This window comes from Strigops habroptila, chromosome 22, assembly GCF_004027225.2.
Source record: "Strigops habroptila isolate Jane chromosome 22, bStrHab1.2.pri, whole genome shotgun sequence".
Taxonomy (NCBI): Eukaryota; Metazoa; Chordata; class Aves; order Psittaciformes; family Psittacidae; genus Strigops; species Strigops habroptila.
Genome location: NC_044298.2, coordinates 2,673,532 through 2,696,275, shown reverse-complemented (window position 1 = coordinate 2,696,275; position 22,744 = coordinate 2,673,532). Strand labels below are relative to the sequence as shown.

General features: G+C 53.7%; 1 protein-coding gene across 1 annotated transcript; it reads left to right on the top strand.

Moving 5' to 3' along the window:
• The first annotated feature begins 10 nt into the window (after positions 1-10).
• On the top strand, positions 11-19,250 carry VPS45 (vacuolar protein sorting 45 homolog). The gene is made up of 15 exons (XM_030473951.1): positions 11-193; positions 286-420; positions 515-575; positions 1,550-1,629; positions 2,133-2,201; positions 2,473-2,610; positions 3,006-3,116; positions 3,333-3,467; positions 3,687-3,800; positions 4,320-4,487; positions 6,774-6,932; positions 8,496-8,603; positions 8,837-8,958; positions 12,822-12,953; positions 18,741-19,250. The coding sequence occupies exons 1-15, from the start codon at positions 101-103 to the stop codon at positions 18,826-18,828; spliced, it is 1,713 nt and encodes a 570-aa protein (XP_030329811.1). The 5' UTR covers positions 11-100; the 3' UTR covers positions 18,829-19,250.
• The last annotated feature ends 3,494 nt before the right edge of the window (positions 19,251-22,744 follow it).

Genomic DNA, 22,744 nt, shown 5'->3' with positions numbered 1-22,744 from the left:
TCTGCGCCGCTTTCCCGCTGCCGGACTACAGCTCCCGGCGGGCAGCGGGGCGCAGCCGGGCCGAGCGGAGCCGAGCCGAGCCGAGCCGAACGGAGTCGCGATGAACGCGGTGCTGGCCGTCAAGCAGTACGTGTCCAAGATGATCGAGGACAGCGGTCCGGGCATGAAGGTGCTGCTCATGGACCGGGAGACGGTGAGCTGCGGGGCCGGGCCGGGCGGGGAGCGGCGCGGCGGGGACCCGGCCCGCGGCCCGCGGTGACGAGCGCTGCCGCCTCCCGCCCGCAGACCGGCGTGGTGAGCATGGTGTACACGCAGTCCGAGATCCTGCAGAAGGAGGTGTACCTCTTCGAGCGGCTCGACTCCGCCAACAGGGAGCCCATGAAGCACCTCAAGGCCATCTGCTTCCTGCGGCCCACCAAGGTAGGGCCGTGCCCGCGGGGATGGTGCGGCTCAGCCCGGCCCCTCGCACACCGCGTTCCCTAAACGTCCTCTCCCTGCTGCTGTTTTCGTGCAGGAGAATGTGGAGTTCCTCGTTCAGGAGCTGCGGAGGCCCAAGTACAGCATCTATTTCATCTGTGAGTGTGTGCCCTTCCCTCCACTGGGGCAACGGTGCTGCTCAGAGGCACAGCACGTCTGCGGTAGAGGATGCTGCGAGGGCTGGAGCAGCTCTGCCATGGAGCCAGGCTGAGAGAGCTGGGCTGGGGCAGCCTGGAGAAGAGAAGGCTCCTGAAGGGGAGACCTTAGAGCAGCTCCAGTGCCTAAAGGGGCTCCGGGAAACCTGGAGAGGGGCTTTGGACAAGGGGACAGGACAAGGGGAATGGCTTTAACCTGACAGAGAGCAACGTGAAGCTTTAAAATCCCAGAAGTGTTCAGGGCTGAGCCATACTGGCGGAATGCAGATTTATGGTGTTGCTTTGTAAAGATCTCCTGTAAGTTGCTTCAGTTTATTTTATCTCATAGCTAGGTACCCTTTGCTAATAGAATTTGGTGACTTAAACAGCATAAAAACTAGAATTCACACTTTTTTAGCATCTTAGTAAAGGCCTGTCCATGGGAACAGCCCCATCGTCTCACATCTGTATTGTAGAACTGTAGAATCCCAGACTGGTTTGGGTTGGAAAGGACCTTAAAGCTCCTCCAGCTCCAGCCCCTGCCACAGGCAGGGACACCTTCCACTAGAGCAGGTTGCTTCAAGCCCCTGTGTCCAACCTGGCCTTGAACACTGCCCCATTCCTACTTGCTCCGGTAGGAAGAGCCCAAATGGAAGCAGGTACAAGTTCTGAAGCAAAGGAACACGAAGCAGAAGAGCTCCAGGTGGGTTTGTGCTGCAGTCGAGTCCTCCAGCCCCGCTTCCAGCGGGTGATGTTCTGGGAGATGAGCTGAAGTGGCCTCTAGATGTCATCGGCGCTCTGCGGTGCTGCGAGAGGGGACGTGGTGCTGCTGCTTCGGGCTGGGTTTTGCCAGAGGGAAGCCTGGCGAGAGCATTCCAATGGGTTCTTGTGTGTTCCGTGTCCCACCCGACTGTTCTCTCCCGGTTGTTCTCTTCCAGACTTCAGCAACGTGATCAGTAAGAGTGATGTCAAGTCTTTAGCTGAGGCTGATGAACAGGAGGTTGTGGCTGAAGTTCAGGTGGGTTGTGACTGTTTTGACTCTTTTCAGTAGATCTCCTCTTCCAAAAGCAGCAGCAAAGTGCCCACACAAGGTGAAAGCTCAGGTGTGGCCACGTAGCTCTGGAAGAGCGTGCAGCAGCGCTGCAGCAGCCTCAGGTGGGGGAAGAGATGAACATAGATGTGGGATCAAAAGGGAGAAGGAAAACTCCCCTGTTTCTCCCTGCCCTGCAGCCTTCAGAGCCGCTCCTGGCTCTGCTGGTGTCTGTGTTTCACGGGGCTGCTGCATGTCTGTGGTGCTGACAAAGAGCTTCACACACTGCACGTGCAGATGGGCCTGGAGCTGGCAGCAGCAGTGCAGGGACTTGTGTGGCTCAGCTGGAGAAAGGAGGAATGATCCAAGTCCACGTGTCTGTGCATTGCTGGGGCTTGGTGTGTTAGCGTGCCTGGGGCTGGAACATGCACCCTTGAGGATGAAGGCGGGTTGGCAGGACCCTTGACTGTGTCTGCTTTCCCTGTTGGCAGGAGTTCTATGGCGATTACATTGCAGTGAATCCACACGTTTTTTCTCTCAATCTCTTGGGCTGCTGCCAGGTAGGATAAAAGTTCCTGTTCCTCCGGGGCCTGTTGTGTGGGTAAGAGGGAGAGCAGGAGCCACAGCAAGCTGGGGTGGTGGTGGGCTGCTCTTTAGGGTCTGGAAGGGGGGAGCTGATCCATGTGAGGAGAGGGACACTGAGGAATGCAGAGTGTGGCCTCTGCTGTGTCTGCTCCTTCAAACTACAGTTCCCTGTAAGGCTTGGAAGTCAGATTTTAGGTGAGGAAGAGTTTGGGGGTGGTGGATCCATGACAGAGCTTTTCCTTGCAGGGTCGCAACTGGGATCCAGCTCAGCTGTCCAGGACAACTCAAGGGCTGACGGCTCTGCTTTTGTCTCTGAAGAAATGCCCCATGATTCGGTACCAGCTCTCTTCTGAGCCAGCAAAGAGGCTTGCTGAATGTGTGAAGGTCCGGTGAGAACCTGCAGAGATGTTCAGTAACTTTGGCAGGGACTGAAATTTCATTTCCTTTTTCTACCTATTGATCTCTTTGAGAGAAATCCCCTTTTTCAGCCAACTCACATCAACTCTGTCATGTGCTGCATGGCTTTGGGCAGGTCACATCCCTCATCTCTGCCTGCTCCCAGCCAAAGCGCTGGTGAAGAACCTCATTTCCCCTCAGCATCAGTTTCAGGAGGTTCCCTGGTGCTTTTGAGAGCAGGAGTTACTCCATCAGCAGTGCAGACTGAGAGAGCAGCACCACTTCTCACCAAACATCACTTTTTGTTCACCTGTATCCAAACGAAGAGGAGATTTTCCAGGTGTACATGAGCTCAAGTGGCTTTTTGTACCTTTTCTCCACAGCAAGTCATCACTAAAGAGTACGAGCTCTTTGACTTTCGGCGCACTGAGGTCCCTCCTTTGCTTCTCATTCTGGACCGCTCTGATGATGCCATCACTCCGCTCCTGAACCAGGTGAATGGCTCACTCTTGGGCAAGGGCACAAGTTAATATCCGATGGGCTCCTAGGGTTGAGGTGCTGGATCATCCACACACTCACCCTGCCCTTGCTTGGATTCGTTGTGGCTGCCCCATCCCTGGCAGCGTTCAAGGCCAGGTTGGACGGGGCTTGGAGCAAACCCTCTCTAGTGGAAGGTGCCTCTGCTATTTACCTTTCTCTTTCATTGCTAGTGGACATACCAGGCGATGGTTCACGAGCTGCTGGGGATTAACAACAACCGCATCGACCTCTCCCGGGTGCCGGGGATAAGCAAAGACCTGCGGGAGGTGGTGCTGTCTGCTGAGAACGACGAGTTCTATGCCAATGTAGGTTCCTAGTGGGATCTTAATGGCTTCAACGTGCCAGAGGGGAGGCTGAGATGAGCTCTTAGGCAGAAGTTCTTCCCTGTGAGGGTGCTGAGGCGCTGGCACAGGGTGCCCAGAGAAGCTGTGGCTGCCCCATCCCTGCCAGTGTTCAAGTGTCACTTTGCTTACACCAGGACTCGTGTTGGAACACCTCTCAGCTCCCTGTCTTGTTCCACACAGAACATGTACCTGAACTTCGCAGAGATTGGCAGTAACATCAAGAACCTTATGGAGGATTTCCAGAGGAGGAAACCTAAGGAGCAGCAGAAGCTGGAATCTATAGCAGATATGAAGGTACAGACAATCTCCACATAACTGGACTTTTTACAGCCCATGCATTGCAGGATTGTGCAGGTCACCACGTTCTGTGCACTGACAGCCCACACCACCAGTGCCAAGAGCTCAGATCTCTCTGGTGTGCTCGTTTTGGGGAGTGGGAACCTCCTTTTTGCACTGTGTTCATTACAGTGGCTCTTTGCTGAAGGCCAGGCGCTTCCATAGGCCACTGCTGCCCCTGCCTGCTCCCTAAGCTGCTGCTTAGAGCTTGCTGGAACCCCAAAGCCATACAGCTGGTCTATCTTGGATTGATTGTGGCTGCCCCATCCCTGGCAGTGTTCAAGGCCAGGTTGGACACAGGGGCTTGGAGCAACCTGCTCTAGTGGAAGGTGTCCCTGCTCGTCGCAGGGGGTTGGAGCTGGAGGAGCTTTAAGGTCCCTTCAACCCAAACCAGTCTGGGATTCTGTGATGCCAAGCAGCTTGTTGCTGGGTCTCTTTCCTTCTGAAGGAGCAGTTGTTTTGCCTTCCCTCTTGCAGGCATTCGTGGAGAACTACCCTCAGTTTAAGAAGATGTCGGGCACAGTGTCCAAGCACGTCACAGTGGTGGGGGAGCTCTCGCGCCTGGTTGCTGAGCGGAACCTGCTGGAGGTGTCAGAGGTGGAGCAGGAGCTGGCGTGCCAGAATGACCATTCCAGTGCCCTCCAGGTACCTGGGGCTCCTTGGCTTGATCCTTTGTCTGAACCGAGCTGGTTTGATCCCGGAATTCCCCTGTTGATGGAGGTTTGCTACTGAAAGTCAGTGGGAGTTCTGCTTGCAGCTATCCTGCAGGGCTGGGCCGTCAGATGGGAGAATGGCTCTTCTCCTCCCTGTTCAGTTCAGATAGGGATGAATCATCGTTAATAACTGGCTTGAGAAGCATCTTTGCAAGTTCTGCCTTCCCGTTTCACAATACAATGTGCCTTCATTGTATGCAGTCAGCTGGCTTCTGGCAGGCACCAGGGAAACAACCCTGTGCAGAGGCTTGGATTTGGGGAGGAGAAATGGAATCTAAACCAGGCTATCAGTTGAGGAGCTGCCTTTTACCTTCTTCCTTTATTTTCTTACCTATTTTTTTGCCTGTTTCTTTGAAAATGTATCTGAAAGCCTCTTAGAGAAAAGATTTCTGTGGCAAAGGGGGCTAAAAGCGCCTAACAGAGGCTTCTGTTATAGCTGAGGACAGACTGAAGTCTTGACCCCATGCTGGCTGGTTGGATTCCATGACCTGACCTAGTATCTGACAGCAGTGATGGATTGTGGTTGCTGCCTACTCAGAGCAAAGAGCAGTGTTGGTGTGACTGTGGTGCAGCAGAGTTCAACCAGTAACTGGGTATTAAAAACCAGTTCCTGCATGTTTGAGAGCTAAGGCAGAAGTTCCACCATCTAATGGACTCCTTCACACAGTTAGACTAGAAAATAAAGATTAGTGTCTCCAAGAGCTTTGAAATCCATGTCATCTTTGTTATTCTGTGCTCCAAGTGGGTGGCTAGAGGAGATAATATTAGACTCTTCAAGTGCTGTAATCTATTACCAGCTCCTGAGCTGATGTGAATCAGTCCAGGCCTGGTGAAGTCATTGCAGCTACAGACATTTGTGAGCATATAGATGTTATTCCATAGCTTATATTTGGTAGGATTTAGATGACTAAGTACTGGAGTGGGACTCAAACCATCAAATGCATTCGCTGAAAACAACCGCTGAGCTCCTCTTGCTTTGTCATTGTTTCTAGATCAAGCTTTTGCAGTTTCAAAGTCAACCATTTGAGTTCTAACCCCTCAGCCCGTGGTGTCTGTGCTGTGAGCTGGTATTGCTGTATTGGCAGAGCACAGAGCATTAGTGTTGGAACTTGGGGTTTGGCTTTGGAGGGCAGTTTGGAAACATTGGTCTCCTCCTGTATGCTTTTGAGTTCTCTCTGATTCATTGGAGAAATGGGTGATGTGAACCGGTGAGGTGATCCTGGTGCATTACCAGCACTGTGGGTAGGAGAGCTGGGAACCGGCCAGCGCCTCAGCCTGCACCCAGTGCCACACTGGCATGGCAGGGTGCTTCCTGGAGCTCACCTTGGGGCTAATTCACGTCTTGATTTGCACTAGCTTGGTATCTGTGCAGTCTGAAAGCAGCAAAGCTGCCTGCAGTTTGCATACAGCCACTTGCCTAAAGGGGTCCGTTGTACTTCTAACAGAGATGGGCTGGAAACGTGGCAGCTAGGAAAGAAATGCAAAACTCTGGGATGGGGGCTCTTTCTCCATGAGAATCAGCATCTCTGTAGCTGCGCTGCCCCAGGCTGCTCCCTCTTGCAGTCTCTTAATGGCAGTGGAAGGGGCAAGGCCACAGACACAATGGAGAATAAGCCAGTGCATGAAATAAAGGCAGAATTGTTCCCCCACTGCTGTAACTTCAGCAACTCTCGTTTCTGTGGTGGCCCCAGCACGTTTTGGTTCTTCTGCCCCTGGTCTCTTATTAATCCTGACATAGTACATGAGTCCTCCGAGCTGAATGGGAGGGTTTGAGGCCCATCTCCTCAGATGGACAATAGCTTTTCTGTTTTACACTCCTCCTGCTTCCATAGGCATTGCCACTGCACTGCCAGCAAACAGAGTCTCTGTGGGACTCCATCCCTCTGCTCCCAGGTGGATTCCTGTCTTTACCAAGGTAAAATTCCTGTGGATCCTCCTCAAAGCCAGGATTTTAGCCTGGATTTTGGTAACTACTCAAACAAATCACAGTGACTAGATCTGAATCAGTGAATCTGAACCCTTTCACAAGGCTTCACAAGAAGACCCCAAAGCAACTTGGGCTCCGTTGTGCTTCCCTTAAACCTTGTGTTGCTTCTGCCCCAGTGTAACTCTCCTCCTGCACCCCCTCGTGTGCAGCTCTGCTGCCAGGCTCACTGTTAGCCTGAGCCCATGTCCTCTGGAGGTCTCTGTGCTAACGCTGCTCCTCGTCCTGGTGCAGAACGTGCGGCGCCTGCTGCAGAACCCCAAGGTGACGGACCTGGACGCTGCCCGCCTGGTGATGCTCTATGCCCTGCACTACGAGCGCCACAGCAGCAGCAGCCTGCCCGGGCTGGTGACAGAGCTCAGGAACAGGGGGGTGGCCGACAAGTACCGCAAGGTAAGGGCTGCGTTTCTGCTCCAGCTGCAGGGACCAGGGCCAAGGGAGGGCTCAGGGTGGGAAATCAGAGAATGGGTTGGCTTTGAAAGGACCTTAAGATCATCCAGCTCCAACCCCCTGCCACAGGCAGGGACACCTTCCACTAGAGCAGGTTGCTCCAAGCCCCTGTGTCCAACCTGGCCTTGAACACTGCCAGGGATGGGGCAGCCACAGCTTCTCTGGGCACCCTGTGCCAGCGCCTCAGCACCCTCACAGGGAAGAACTTCTGCCTTATCTCCAACCTGAACTTCTCCTATTTCAGCTCAAACCCATCACCCCTTGTCCTATCGCTCCAGCCGCTGCTGAAGGTCCCTCTCCAGCACCCTCGTAGCCCCCTTCAGACCCTGGAAGCTGCTCTGAGGTCTCCATGCAGCTTCTCTGCTCCAGGCTGAGCATCCCCAATGTTCTCAGCCTGTCTCCCATGGGAGCTGCTCCAGCCCCTGCTCATCCTTGTGGCCTCCTCTGGCCTTGCTCCAACAGCTCCATTTTCTTATGCTGGGGACCCCAGCCCTGCACACAGTGCTGCAGGGTGGGTCTCACCAGGGCAGAGCAGAGGGGCAGGATCCTCCCTGCTGCTCACACTCCTGTTGCTGCTGCCCAGCACACGGGGGGGGTTCTGATTAACTGGGATGTTAGTTGCTTGAGCACAATTCTTGTTGAATGGCACCACACCTTGTGAGAAGAACCTGGAGCTTGGCTGGGGCCTACAGGAGTCTCTTTTAAAGGCTGAATTTCTAGTTCCAAAGTGAGGGGTGTCATGGACAAGGGATGGGACAAGAGGAAACGGCCTCAAGCTGCACCAAGGCAGGTTTAGATGGAGCTGAGGAACAATTCCTTCCCCAGAGGGTGCTCAGGCATTGGAACAGGCTGCCCAGGGCAGGGATGGAGTCACCATCCCTGCAAGTGCTCACACCCCGTGTAGCCGAGGCCTCAGTGCCATGGGTTAGTGGTGGCCTTGGCACTGCTGGGAATGGTTGGACTGATGAGCTTAAAGCTCTTTTCCACCCTGGTTGATTCCATGATTCCATGAAGGATTGAGTAAGGCAGAGGTGGCAGCGTGCAGGGCTCTGTGGCATGTAAACAGGGCCTGGGACGTGCTGCCTTCCTCCTTCCCCTCCACATCCCCACCCTTTTTCTCCTGCTGAATAGGGACTTCTGGAGACTGCAAAAGGAGTTGGGCTGGGAGGGAGAGGGTGGCTTGGCAAGTGTAGGGAGCAGCTGGAGAGGAGGAGGAGAAGCAGGATGATGTCACGTTGTCTGGAAGATCTGCTCTCACTGCAGCAGACTATGGAAATGAAGCCCCTTTCCTCCTGCAGGCAGTGTCACGCAGACTGGCTGCTCAGTGGATATGGGGAATGCTTCTACTCTCCCTCTTTGCCTCCCTGCGGCATTATCTGCTTGGGAGCAATCTCCCCAACTCCTTGGTTGTCATTCCAGTACCTCCATTGAGCCTAACTAGACAAAAACTGCCTGGAAGCTGCTTCCCAGGATAACCCGGGTCTGGTTTTGCCTCTCTCTGTACAGCTGGTGTCTGCTGTTGTGGAGTACGGAGGGAAACGGGTCCGGGGCAGTGACCTGTTCAGTCCCAAGGATGCTGTAGCCATCACCAAGCAGTTCCTCAAAGGACTGAAGGTACGGATGTGACCTGGATGAAATGATGGCAGTTTTACAGAGCAGGGATGTCAGACGTGCTGTACCAGGAAGCGCACTGGGCTTTGAGGGCATAATTCTCATTGAAGCCCATGGGAGTTAATTGCTGGAGCTTGGTGATGAACACATGATGTAGCCATCAGATGCTGCCTTTGCCCATCTTCTCTCTTTGCTTGCTGAATGAGTTCCTAACAAGAGCTTCTCTCACACTGCAGGGGGTTGAGAATGTGTACACCCAGCACCAGCCTCTCCTTCAGGAGACACTAGATCTGCTCATCAAAGGAAAGCTCAAGGACAGCCAGTATCCCTACCTGGGTCCCAACACTCTCCGTGACAGGTATGTGGGGCCTGTTAGGGCACAGCTTGGAACTAACAGCAGCTCCTCCCACTGTAGCCACTTGCTTTGTTGTAGCTGAACAAGGTTTAGGCTTGGCAGAGAAATGTCTTCATTGTGTAGGTCTTTCTTGTATTCCCAAGGAGAGGACTGTCAAGGTTGTCTTTTTCTTGCTGGCCAAGATGTGACATTGCCATTGTAAGGGCTCAGGTAAAGGATGGAGCCGTTGCTGCCAGGATGTTCACATGCTGGATTCCAACATGCCCCCTAACTTCAGTCCATGCCATCTGGTGTTTATTTGGAGAGTCCCAAAAATAGTCCAACTGCAAAGCTCTCCCTTCTGAGCCAGTTGCTATTCCTGAGGAGAACAGGATCTTGCTGAATATGGCTAATAACAGGGATTGAAAAGAGCCCTGGCTGCTTCTAGCTGACTTTGCAGGAGCTCAGCTCATCTGCTGTCAGTGGAGTCATGAGAGGTAAATACAGGCCTCAGAGTAAGGGCACTGAATCCTTAGGGAGAAGACAAGTCCTCCTCTAACAGCATTTGGGACAAATCCCTCTTTTGGCTCCACAGTTTCATCTCTGGGAATGAACCTCCCAGTGGCAGTTTCCTTGGAGGAGGAGATCTTGCTATTGCTTTGCTTCCTTCAGGTGATCTGTGGGGAGGATCAGCCCAGACATTCCCTGGATCTTTGCCAACGTCATTTTATTCCTGAATGAGGAGGAATTGCAGTCAGACAAGAGCCAATTCCTTTGGGTATGGCCCTGATAGAGCAACAAGAAAACCCATCTGCCTTGCTCCACATTTTCCCTTTAACATCAAATGTGGGTTTTGGGCAGGGTGGCTGGGGGGGTTGATAGGTGTGAACAGCAACAGAACCACTGTCCTCTCTGTCCTTGAGACTAGCCCTTGACTGAGATGGGTTTCAGCCCAGCCAAAAGAGGTTGATGATGCAGTTGGTAGCAGGTCTGAACTGAGACCTGCAGAACAGCAGGAACTGCAGCCAGGTGTCCCCTCCTGAGCTAACCAGAAACAACGATGCTCTTCTGCCCTTTAGCTTCTCTTTTCAGTTCCTACTTCCTTTTTCCTCAGCTCTTTCACTTTGTTTCCTCTTGAAATGTTTCTGGCAGAGGGGCCCAGGAACCTGCCCCTGAGAATCCTGCTCCAAATAACCTGCAGGAAAGGTTAATTCCTACCTCAAACTGAAGGAAACCAGAAGCTGGATGAAGGGAGATGGAGCATTCACCTCCCTGCTTTCTCCACAGCGCTTTCTTAGCTAACAGATGGGAATTCTCTACTTTTGTTAAAGTAAATCTCAAAATACAAAGGCAGAGCTTCCAAACTCTTCTTTCCCTTAAATTCCTCAAGGTCTTTATATAGTCTGGGATTGGCCTTGGGACAGTGGCCGGGTCCAGTGGTGCTGCTGCTGGCTCAGATGTCTGCAAAATGATCCAAAGCCTAAGGGCATGTAGTTGTGAGGATTGTTTCTGTGTTAGGAGGGTTGTTTCCTGGTGGGAATGGGAGATCTGGTTGGGTTTAAGACATGGGAGCTGATGGAATGAGGGTTTGTAACTCTCCACTGACCAAAAGCAGGCACCTAAATACTGTTGGGTTCTTTACCTGCTGCATAAAATGGGGGCCACAGCCCTGTGTTATCTCTGACTGTGCAATACCATGAAGATGGGGGCTCATCTAAACCAGGTTTTAGAGAGTAGGTTTGGAAGCAAAAGCCCATTTGCTGGTTTTGCCTTAGTGCCAAACCCTTTTGAGTGAGGAATTTGGATTCCATCCTTCCACAAAGCTGGTGTGATAAAGGAGAGCCCAAGGCAAGCGGGGCTGCGCTGCCTTCGGAGGCTGCTGCTGCAGTGAGTGGCAGGAGTTCAGCAGGTCAGGCCCAAAGCTTTGTGGTTTGTGATCAAAGGGAAGCAGTTCCCTGAACAGCAAAGAATTGGAAAGGATTCTTTTGAACTTAAGTTTTGCTGTATTAAACGTGTCGTTGTTGAAAGAGAGGAAGAGCTCCTGGGCCAGATTCAGCAGGAAGGAAAAGGGCTCTTTGCAAAGCACTGAGCAGGGTTCGTAGGAGAGAGCAGTGAGGAATTCTGCTTCCTTTTGCTTCTTCTCTGTTTCTCACAGTTAAACATCATCCTAGTCCTGTATCCCTCAAGCCTGCAGCCCGTTCCACCTTGCTCGGTCTGTGAGCAGCAGGTTTGTACCCAGCCCACCAGCCAGTGTGTCACTGCTCCACTTAAAACCAAACCCGGGGCCTCCAGGGCCAGAACCAGCCTGGGAAACAGCAGGAAAAGGCAGCTGCTCCCTGGGGATCCGGCCTCGGCTCATCCCGTGTCTCTCCCAAGTTACCACAGTTACTTACCTGCTTATTGACACATCTTGGGAAGTTCCCTTGTGTGAAAGCCCATCACAGCTCAGGTTAGAGCTGGTTTGTCATCTATTTTAGAGCATTCTGTGACTGGACACAGTCTTTCTCCCTGTGATCTTGTGGAGGGGAATGTTCCTGCTGACTGCTTAAGGAGAGGAAGCGTTTGGAACCCTTTGGACATGTCTTTAGCTGACACACAGCTGAAGGGATGGGTGAGGTGTTTCCTCAGGCACTGAGGATCAAATCTCCTATTTTGGAAGCAGCAGCCTCCAGCATGGAATGTGGAACCATTTGGCTGGATGCTTTCTCAGCTGAGCTCACACACACTGCCCTGGAGGACAGGGAGAGTGGTGCTGTTCTGAATCATATCCATTAGCTCCTCTTTAGCATGGTTTGCTTTCCATGGGTGTTTTCTAAGGCAAAACTCTGGCTCCTGGTTATTCAAGGAAGTTGCTTCTTCCTCCTGCATTGGAGCATTCAGCTGTTAAACTGGGAGTTCACCTCAGGAGCCCCAGAGCCACATTCCCTGATGTTCATCCCTGGGATGCCCAGGTTGGCTTCTCAGCAGGGAGGAAGCAGAGTTTAGGTGCATTCCGGGGCCATCCCAGTCTCATGCTCCATGCGCTTTGTCACTGATGCAAAGCTTACACAGACAGAGCAGATGAAGCTGCTGCTTCCACCACCACAGTGGTTGTGTTCTAGAGGTACCTGCTTGGAAAGCAGAGGGGACTTTTGATACTGCAACAGGTTTGTTGTGAAGAGACTTGGCTGTTCTGACTAAAGCAGATAGGAGTGACAGGATGGGATCCACACTGTAGATCCTGCAGGAATGGTTCTCTTGGGTGGGATCCACGCCGTAGATCCTGCAGGAATGGTTCTCTCAGCTTGTAGATGGTTTAGGGACTGCAAGCACATGTTGCTATCCCTGAGAGTGGAAAACTTCAGAGACTGGGGAGGGTGGCGCGGGGAAGCTGCAGCTTGCATTTGAAGGCAGAATGTGCACAGCATATGGCTGGGTTTATGCTGTGCTGGGCGAAGGCACTTCTCTCCTTCCCCTCCTCTCCTCTCATGCTGCTTCTCTCTAACACCCAGTGGTTGTAGGCTGGCCAGGGAGTGTAACAACCCCCTGCAGCTGAGCTGTGCCCTTCGCACCAAGCCCCGGAGGGCTGGAGCATCGCTGCTGTCCTCGGGTGACTCCCGACTTGCTCTTGATTTCCCAGCGTCTGGCTCATGCATTAAACATTGTGGATGTGTCATGGGGGAGCTCCGCGGGGACGCAGCGGGTGGGTGTTGCTGAGGAGGCTTGTAAGGACCGTTTGCACCTTGTGTAAATGTTTAGGAGAGACAATGTTGGAGCAGTGATTTAATGGGCTGCGCGGTCCCATCGCTCCCAGTCTGGGCAGGGCTCAGACCCTCAGCGCCTGGGGGGTGCAGGATTGATCTTTGTGTGTTGTCTGATCCCATCTCCACGTTTGCATCTTGATGCAGGCCCCAGGATATCATCGTGTTCATCATTGGAGGGGCGACCTACGAGGAGGCGCTGACTGTCTATAACCTGAACCGCAGCAACCCGGGCGTCCGCGTGGTGCTTGGTGGGACCACGATCCACAACACCAAGAGGTAACCCCCAGGTTCTTTACTCTGGATTCTGCTGACAGGAGCAGGAATTTGCAGCTCCTGAGGGATCTTCATCCCACTTGAGATGTGTGTCAATGGTCCAAGCCCAGCTCTGCTCACTGTGGCTGAGGGACGTACAACCAAGCGGAAGGTTTGGTGTTACCAAGCGGAAGGTTTAATGTGTGTTTTCTGGAGTTCAAGGGCAGGGAAGTAGATGTGTGGGGGTTTTCCTGCTTATAATTCACCACGTACTCTGCTCTGAGTGAGAAGCTGGTGCAGCACACGGGGATTCAAACCTTCATAGACCTGACTGTGCTCTCATAGCTCCTGGTGGAGTCTGGAGAAGTGCATTTGCTGGCAGTGAAGGTACCTATGATTAGCTCAAGTGCTGTGATTCCACTGCAGGCTCTCTGCCACCCACCAGCCTGCAGAGTATTGGCTGTGTCTTCTGCATCGCTCCCTGGAGAACCGAGCTTTCCTTATCGGAATGCAGTATGCTTTCCTGGGAGGCCAGACATTTGTAAGGGCTTAATCTCTCCAGGACCTGAGCACGGACCATGCTGAGCTTCACTCCTCTCCTCAGTCCCTGTCTCTAGGATGTTCCAGCTCATGTCAGGGAATGCTGATGGTATTCCACGTCCCTTGCACTGAGCTGAGCCATTCCTAAGGGTCTCAGTTGGGATGGCTGCCCCATCCCTGGCAGTGTTCAAGGCCAGGTTGGACACAGGGGCTTGGAGCAACCTGCTCTAGTGGAAGGTGTCCCTGCCCATGGCTTTAGATGAGCTAAAGTCCCTCACAAGGAAATCCAGTGGTTCCTATCATCCTAAAATGCCCAAACCCTCCAGATTCACAGTGTCTGCTCTGAAATCAGCCCTTTTAGCTTAATGTCAGATGGTTGGAGCTGATGCTAACCCAGAAGTAAACTGCTTTTCTGAACTGGGTTACAAAGGCAAGTCTGTATTAGCCCACATATCAACTGATTCCTGCCCAAATTACCCAGCTTGCTCGACCTTCTGCCTCACAAAGTAGCCTTTGAACCAAATCCTGTTGTAGCCAAGCCTAGAAATAGTAAGAAATGAGCAGATTTAGTGGCTGCTCTTTGATCAGAAGAGAGAAGTGAAGTCACTTGTCATCTTGCAGGGACGCAGAACAGCCTGGTTCTGATCCACTCTGGTCACCTCCTAGTCTCCCAGTGCATTTGGAGGCTGCTTTTGACATCCACCTGCATAAAACTTGACCCAGCATCAATGCTGTGAGCCTGGCTGGTGCTGTCATTGCAGAGTTGTGAGGAGAAGGGAAGCAGTGGTGTAAGCAGGAGGGTTGTGCCAAGTGGCTAGAGCTTTAGGTGCCTGCCCCAGCTCTGCTGTTGGGCTGGTGGGTGACACTGGGCACTTGCTCCTTTCTCTCTGTGCACCAGGAGGCCTCTGAGCAGGGACTCTCTCTCCTGCTTGATGGCGTTCAAGTGCTGTGTGCAGGTCTGGGGTCCTCAACATAAGGACATGGAGGTGTTGGAGCAAGTCCAGAGGCCACGAGGATGAGCAGGGGCTGGAGCAGCTCCCATGGGAGACAGGCTGAGAACATTGGGGATGCTCAGCCTGGAGAAGAGAAGCTGCGTGGGGACCTCAGAGCAGCTTCCAGGGTCTGAAGGGGGCTACAAGGATGCTGGAGAGGGACCTTCACCAGGGACTGGAGCGATGGGACAAGGGGTGATGGGTTCAAACTGAAACAGGGGAAGTTCAGGTTGGAGATAAGGCAGAAGCTCTTCCCTGTGAGGGTGCTGAGGCGCTGGCACAGGGTGCCCAGAGAAGCTGTGGCTGCCCCATCCCTGGCAGTGTTCAAGGCCAGGTTGGACACAGGGGCTTGGAGCAACCTGCTCTAGTGGAAGGTGTCCCTGCCCGTGGCTTTAGATGAGCTTTAAGGTCCCTTCCAACCCAAACCAGTGTGGGATTCTACGATTTGCAGCTCTGTTGTTGGGCTCCACCTCCTTCGCTTTGTGCTGAAACAAGCAACAGTCAGTTGAGGGCTTCTCCCATGACTACATTTTGGTGCAGCCTCTGAATTATTTACAGAAAAGCCAAGGAGACTGTATCAAAATCTGCATTTCAAAGCATGAAGTAGGCAACAAACAAAGGCTGGTGCTGTTTTAGGGCTGACAACTACAAGCTCCTGCCTGGGAACGCCGGGATGGGCCTGAAAGGGTCCCATTCCAAACTGGAATAGCTCTGTCCCAAGGGATTTGCTTTTCTCTGGTGGTCTGAATGAGATGCTGAGAGGCCACGTGAATGATAATGGAACATCTGAGTCAGTGACCTCAAGCCCTTCCCAAGGGAAGCGTGGCCTGAGCAGCTCCTGCAGGCAGAGCAGTGACTCGCTTGGGGCACCTGAGGCACGAAGAGGGTCCCTGTCCGTGGGGTGTAAAGCACAGGTCAGCCAAGGGAGGGAGGACATTGCATCTTCCAGCAAATACCCTCAGGTGTCTGATGGGAGGAATCCTGGATTGTCATGGAATCATGGCATCCCAGAGTGCTTTGGGTTGAAGGGGTCTTAAAGCTCATCCAGTTCCAACCCCCTGCCACGGGCAGGGACACCTTCCACTAGAGCAGGTTGCTCCAAGCCCCTGTGTCCAACCTGCTCCCACCTTGGAACCTTCTTTACAAACAGATCACGGTTCATCTTCCATCCCCACGCAGAGCAGGGAGGAAACACCCAGAGTATTTCTCACCCCCCCACTTCAACACAGTCACTCACGGGATGTTCACTGGACAACACAGATGGTCCTTAAAGAGATCAGCTGCCCCCAGCTCTACCAACATAACCAGCTCCAGAGGCCTGGTTGTGTCTCCTGCTGTGTAAAGCAGCAGAATAGATACCCCTTAAGCCATCCAGCACCCTCCCAAGCCAGATGTTGAGCACAATTGAAGTCGGATGGGTAAGAACAATGAAAGCAGGGGATTAGTGTGCTTACATGGGCTGCTCAGAGCATTAATAGAACAATCTCCTTGTTTATGGTGACATATCAACCCTAATCCTGCAGGAATAAGCAACAGTTCTTTAGAGGGAGGCCAGGGGATTACTGAAGGAGTTAGGACACAAAGGGCCAGGTTGGACACAGGGGCTTGGAGCAACCTGCTCTAGTGGAAGGTGTCCCTGCCCCTGGCAGGGGCTTGGAACTGGATGAGCCTTAAGGTCCCTTCAACCCAAACCATTCCAGGATTCCCTGATTCTAACTCCAGGTTGGCAGCTGGAACAAGTGGCTCTGGCTTCTCTCTGCTTCCCAAAGAAAAGGGGTTTCAAGGAACCTCTGCTGGGTTTGGAGGAGGAAGGGTTAAACCACCGTCAATAATCTGCCACAAATGGAAGCCTGGGAGGAGGAGGAGGAGGAAGAGGATCAACATCTGGTGCATGGGGCTGACTCAGCCAGAGCACAGGTTAAGCACAGACCTGCGGTGGCTAATCCAAGGGGATATCCAGCCTGACCCACTTACCCAGTTACAGTCATAGCCCTGCGCTGGTGGAGCCCTTCTTGGCTTCCTGGGCCTCTGGACCAGCCCCGGCTCCTCCTCCCTCCATAGAGAGGGCGGGCTTGGACACAGAGGCATGAGGCCAGGTCCTGCAGGTGGTTTGATACTCACCCTGTCAGAGGCATTCCCAGCAGGAGCGGGGATGCAGTGGTGGGTGCTCACATGTTCCTCGCAGGATCCTCAGCATTCAGGGGAAGAACAGCAAGTGATTCCCTATGAGGAACTCGGGGTGCTGAGGAATGCCTACAAATAAAGCCGGAGGAGGGATGGCTCCACAGCTGTGATCACAGTGACCAGCACAGCCAGAGCTCCTGTACCCCCCTTAGGAACCAGCTGAGCCCCCCCCCAGTGTGTGATTCTAATGGTGTCGAGGTCATGGAATGGTTTGTGGGAATGGAGCTTAAAGCTCATGTAAAGCCACGGGCAGGGACACCTTCCACTAGAGCAGGTTGCTCCAAGCCCCTGTGTCCAACCTGGCCTTGAACACTGCCAGGGATGGGGCAGCCACAGCTTCTCTGGGCACCCTGTGCCAGCGCCTCAGCACCCTCACAGGGAAGAGCTTCTGCCTCAGAGCTCATCTCTGGCAGGTTAAAGCCATTCCCCTTGTCCTGTCCCTGCATCCCTTGTCCAAAGCCCCTCTCCAGGTTTCCTGGAGTCCCTTTAGGCACTGGAGCTGCTCTAAGGTCTCCCCTTCATGCAGTAGAGGGGGAGCATCCCCTCCCTGACCCGCTGCTCCCGCTCTCAGGGTTCTGCTCCAATCCCCAGGGCAAGACACGTGTGGGTGAGCCTCTCTTATCTGTGCCAGCCCCGGGAGCCGTGATGAGAGGCCACCGATGGAGCTGTGTCCCATGGCATTACCTCACTGCAGTCACTGGCATCCCGGGCTGCAGCTCGGGAGGCAGCTGAAGGCTCTGCAGAGCCCCAGCAACGCTCCCACATAGGATCTAATGAGGGAATGTTACCAGGAGGATGGTTTCTCTGGCAATGCGACCAGTTTCTAGGTTGACTCATTCCTTCACTCTGCTGATGGAGATATCTGAGCACGGATGCTTTAAACCAAATGGAACTAAACCTCGGGATACACCATAGATCCTACAGCAAGGGGCTTCCCCCACCCAGGTTGTGCATCTGGCTTGTTCGGCCTGGAGAAGAGAAGGCTCCTTAAGGGGAGACCTTAGAGCAGCTCCAGTGCCTAAAGGGGCTAAGGTCCCTTCAACCCAAACCACTCCAGGATTCCAGGATTCTATTCCAGCAGCTCAGAGCTGGACCAGCAGCAGGAGGGGATGGTTGGTTTGTGCTCCAGGCAAGGCCAGCCCCACGCAGCCGGGATTCTTTGCTGCCAAAGGGGTTGTCTCTCAGGGCTGCTGACTTCAGCCGTGTCCATAGAAGGCTTTTGAGCTGCACCACAGCATTCCAGAACGGGCCTTCCCAAACTATCAATGCTTCACCTTGACTCTTCTCCTAGAGAAGGAACAGGAGTGGAAGCACATTCAGGCTCACATTGAACCACTGTAGGTTCTGATTTGTTGAGCCATTCACTTGGCTTTAGAGGTCAGACTTGTGCCTAAGTCTCAAACTGACAGGTTCAGTGGGGTCTGGCCCCCAAAATCCCTTAGCTTTCCTTGGAAAGTCATGCAGAAGCTGGGATGAAGCTGAGCGTGTACTCTGGCATTGTACTGGGTGGAAACTTCCTTGGGATGCAGCTGAGTGAATGGGCAGTGCCCAAAGGTTTCCTTGTGGCTCATTAGTTGGACCTGGAGGTGGTCTGAAGAGGCTGGGAATGGGAGGAAGGGTCTTGCTGGGGATGTGAGCCCTGGGGCAAGGCTGAGGAGCTGGGCAGTGCCCCAGGGTACCCAAGGGGCTGCTTTGCCCTGGCTGGGCCATGGCACGGATGCTCAGCAGGAGGGTTCCACCCTGCCTCTTCCTGCCTTGTCATCCCCTCAGGAAGGTTGAGGGGGAGCAGCAAACCCAGCCTGAAGCTGCTCTTCCTGCCTTTGTTCCTGCGAGCGGAGCCACCAGCACGGTCCCGATGCTGAGGGACAGCTCTTGGGATGCTGCCTTTCCACTGGGGAAGATGAGTCCTGAGCTGAGGGTCTCTTTGTCTCATGCTCCTCTGGAGACCCTCAGTCCCTGGTGCGGATGTTTCCAGAGCTCTGAGGTTGTGGAGCACTTGTTGGTTTCATTCCAAAGCTCGAGGCCACGCGGTTACGTTCTGTGCAGAGTGAAGAGTTGTCCCGTGTCTCTGCTGACCCTCACTTTGCTTTGGCAGCTTCCTGGAGGAAGTCACAGCCTCGGGGTTCCGCGGCCGCAGCACCGAGAGCTCCCAAGCACCACCCAGGTCCAGCAGCAGATGGTGAACGCTGGAGCCTCATCCAGAGCATCCACAACCCACCACATGGACCTGGAGCAGGACGGGGTGTCCCTGCACTGCGCTGCTGCTGCTGCAGCTTCCCCCGTCCATGCCCGGAGCCTTCCTGGGCCACGAGCAGCATCAGGGCAGCGACTGCCGGAGCCGGTGTCTGACCTGATGGAGCAGGACGTGGCCCAAGCTGCAGCAGAAGCGCGGCTCTGCCTGGTTGGATGCTGGTTCAGCAGCACTGAACCTCTGCAGCTCTTCCCTGGCCTGGCAGACACTTGGTGTGAGTCCCCTCATGAACATCTCCTGCTCCTGGCCCAGCCCCTGTGTGCACCCCTGGCACGTGGAGCTGGTGGCACCAGGAGCCCTTTGCTCAGTTGTCTGTATATTTGGAGTCCTATTAAATAACCCATTTTGACCGAAGCTCTTGTCTATTCAGTGATTCCTCAGATCCCTTTCATAATGCCACCGAGGTAGAAATACATCCTGAATCTTCTTTAGTCACTTCTGTTTGCCTTAAGAACCAAACACAATTCCGTGCCCTGGGTTTCACTCCCGTGTTCCAACCACGAAAAGCGTTGGGATTTCTTTTTAACAATAGCAGTCATTCCAGCAGCAATAAAACATGTTGGATGTGAAAAGAATCAGAAGCATAAAATCAAACTGGTTTGGTTGGAAGGGCCCTTAAAGCTCATCCAGTCCCAACCCCCTGCCACGGGCAGGGACACCTTCCACTAGAGCAGGTTGCTCCAAGCCCCTGTGTCCAGCCTGGCCTTGAACACTGCCAGGGATGGGGCAGCCACAGCTTCTCTGGGCACCCTGTGCCAGCACCTCAGCACCCTCACAGGGAAGAGCTTCTGCCTCAGAGCTCATCTCAGTCTCCCCTCTGGCAGGTTAAAGCCGTTCCCCTTGTCCTGTCCCTGCATCCCTTGTCCAAAGCCCCTCTCCAGGTTTCCTGGAGCCCCTTTAGGCACTGGAGCTGCTCTAAGGTGTCCCCTTCAGGAGCCTTCTCTTCTCCAGGCTGCCCCAGCCCAGCTCTCTCAGCCTGGCTCCAGAGCAGAGCTGCTCCAGCCCTCACAGCAGCTCCGGGGCCTCCTCTGGCCCCGCTCCAGCAGCTCCACGTCCCTCTTGTGCTGTTGCCCCAGAGCTGGGCTCAGCACCGCAGGTTTCTTGTTCCCTTTACACATGGTAGCTACAGTCGGGCTTTATTCAATTCCCAGCCACTGGACTTTGCTCTCTCCAGAGCTCTCTGCCAGAGGATGCACAGGTCACGCCCCAGGTAATTTTAACCCCTGGTAGATGTTGGGTGTTCATTTGCCTTCTGGAGGCTGTTTAACTGATGGGATGGGATGGGCCGGGCCGAGCAGCAGCTCCAGGGGCCTCCTCTGCTGTCTTAGGAAGATTCCCTTTTCCTGCCTGGAAGGAAAGGCGTGTGAGGACTCTGCTTTAGGGCATCATGAACAAAAGTCCTCCCCGCATTGAAGAGGCAGTTTCCCAGGGCATTTTCTCATGGAAAAAGCACTGAGCTGGAAAGGAACCAGCGGAGCCCATGGTGGGAGGTGGGAAGATGCTCGGGGAGGCCGGTTCCTTTATCACACTTGTATTGTTCCTGTGCTCACAGAGCAGGAGGGGAGAGTCTCAGTCATTCATCTCCTTCCCTTGGCACGGTGACTAATGCAGATGGAGATTTATTGGGAATTGCAGAACGGGAAGAGCTTTGTGATTTCTTCCCTTGGCCACGGCTTCAGGCTGCTCAAGGAGCAGGAATAACAAGATGGAAGAGTGGCTCTTGCTGTTTCCCTGCCCCAGTGCTGGGATGCAGAGTGCAGGTTGCTGCTGTGTGGAGGATGTGATGAGTTTGCAGAGCAAAGGGAGGTGATGCCTCTGCAGGATGCTGAAGCTGGATGGGGCTGGAGCTAAGGGGAGGTGTCAGAGCCAAAGCCAAGTGTGGCAGCACTGGAGCACGCTGCAGTCCCACTCTGCTTTGTGGGGGGGAGGTTGTTTTTCCTATCAAAACTCAGGAGAACATTTTCATTTAGCAAATATCCAGAGGTGGGAAAGAAAAAAATGCCTTTTTGTTTCCAGCTTTTCATTGTAACCGAAGGAGTTTAAACAGCTCAGAAGGGATTTGCTCTTGTTCTATGTGCCATGTGCTGAGCACTTAATGGCCTTGGTTAGCGCAAGTGATGCTGGTCCCAGCGAGGGGGGAGTGAATTCGTCCCTGGGGGAGCCCTGTGAGGGACAGCAGAGAGCTTGGGAGCGCTGCAGGCCTGGAGCATCCCTCCTGGAGCAGCTCTGCTGAGACCTGGCCTTGCTCAACCTGGAGAAGGGAATGGAAGAAGAAGAGGAGAAGGAGAAGGAGAAGGAGAAGGAGAAGGAGAAGGAGAAGGAGAAGGAGAAGGAGAAGGAGAAGAGAAGGAGAAGGAGAAGGAGAAGGAGAAGGAGAAGGAGAAGAGAGGAGAAAAGAGGAGAGGAGGCCAGAGACAGGTTCCAGCTCCAGCTCTGACTCTGGTTCTGCTGTACTGGAATCCCTGGGATCTAAGGTACTTCATGAGGACACGGACACAGCCTGACCTGCTCCTTCTGCTCCTGAAAGAGCCTCGCAGAGAGGAGAGGAGAGGTGGGTGATGGCCCCTAAAGGGAACTTCAGCATTCCCTGAGCCAGGTCCTTCCCAGGGGTCACTTCTCCCCCCAAGCAGCCCCTTTGCCCAGACAAAAGCGCTGTCATTGTCTTCAGAGCCCAGAAAACCCACATGGCCCAATTAAACCCAATTCATCTTCAAGCAGCAGTTTCACACTCGCTATCCAGAGGCACCATTCACTCTGTGTGTGTGTGGGGGGGGGGTGTTAAACGCATAAATAAATGAGTGTTTGTTGTTCTGCTTCTGCAGCAAGAGGATATTTTGGTAACTGGTTATTCTGGATCAACACCGGGAGCAGAACTGCAACATCAGGGCTGCGGAGAGCAAAGGGGAGGACACAGAGAGTGCTTCAGAGGGAGCTTCTCTTTGCTTCTGCCCCTGTTTCAAGGTCCTTTCCCTCCCTCTGGCTCCCTCCCCCTGTTCGAAACACAATGATATTGCTGTGCTCTGTGTAACCAAATTCCAAACCCTGATAGTGGCGATTCCTGCCCCTCCATTTTTCCCTGTGCCTGGAAAGAGGGAGCTGTGAGGAGCTCAGCCCCAGGCTCAGTCCCCATGCGAAGGATGGGACCCGCAGCTCCTGCTGCCACAGCATGATCCAGGTTGCTCCCACAAGTGGCTTTTCCTGCGGGGTTAGTTATTAGGTACATCTGATATATCCTGTACCCGCAATCAACCCCCACTGCAGCTGGAAACCCAAACTGGGAAAAGAAATGGTCCCAGAACACAGTTCCACAAAGGACGCTCGGCTCTGGGTGAGCTATTGAGCAGCTCATGGGGATGGGAAAAGGGATGGGGATAGGGATGGGGATGGGGATGGGGATGGGGATGAGGACAGGGATGCAGACAGGGATGAGAAGCACATCCATACAGGAAACTCCACTGGTGCAAATATGTCTCAGGGAGGCCACAGCCCCCCCATCCCTCCGTCAATCTAGGGTGAGCAATGTCCAGGGGCAGTCCCAGCGCTGGGAATGTGTCTGCCTGTTTCCAGTACGGAAACGGGAGCTGGGCTCCCTCCTATCTCCCTTCCTTCCATATAAACTGTTGATGTTTCCAGAGCTGAATCACTGTCACATCCTTTACAAACGTGACTCACTGGCGTGTTACTGCCTGAGGCTTCAACCAGCGACACCCCCTGTGTTTGCCACAACAGCGCCAGGATTCCCACTGGAGCTCAATTCCTCCTCCTTGGAATGGGGCTGCAGGTGCTTTGCCTGCTGTGGTTACATGGCAGCTTCCCTGATGGGGGAATGGGAAGGGAACAGGAGCACA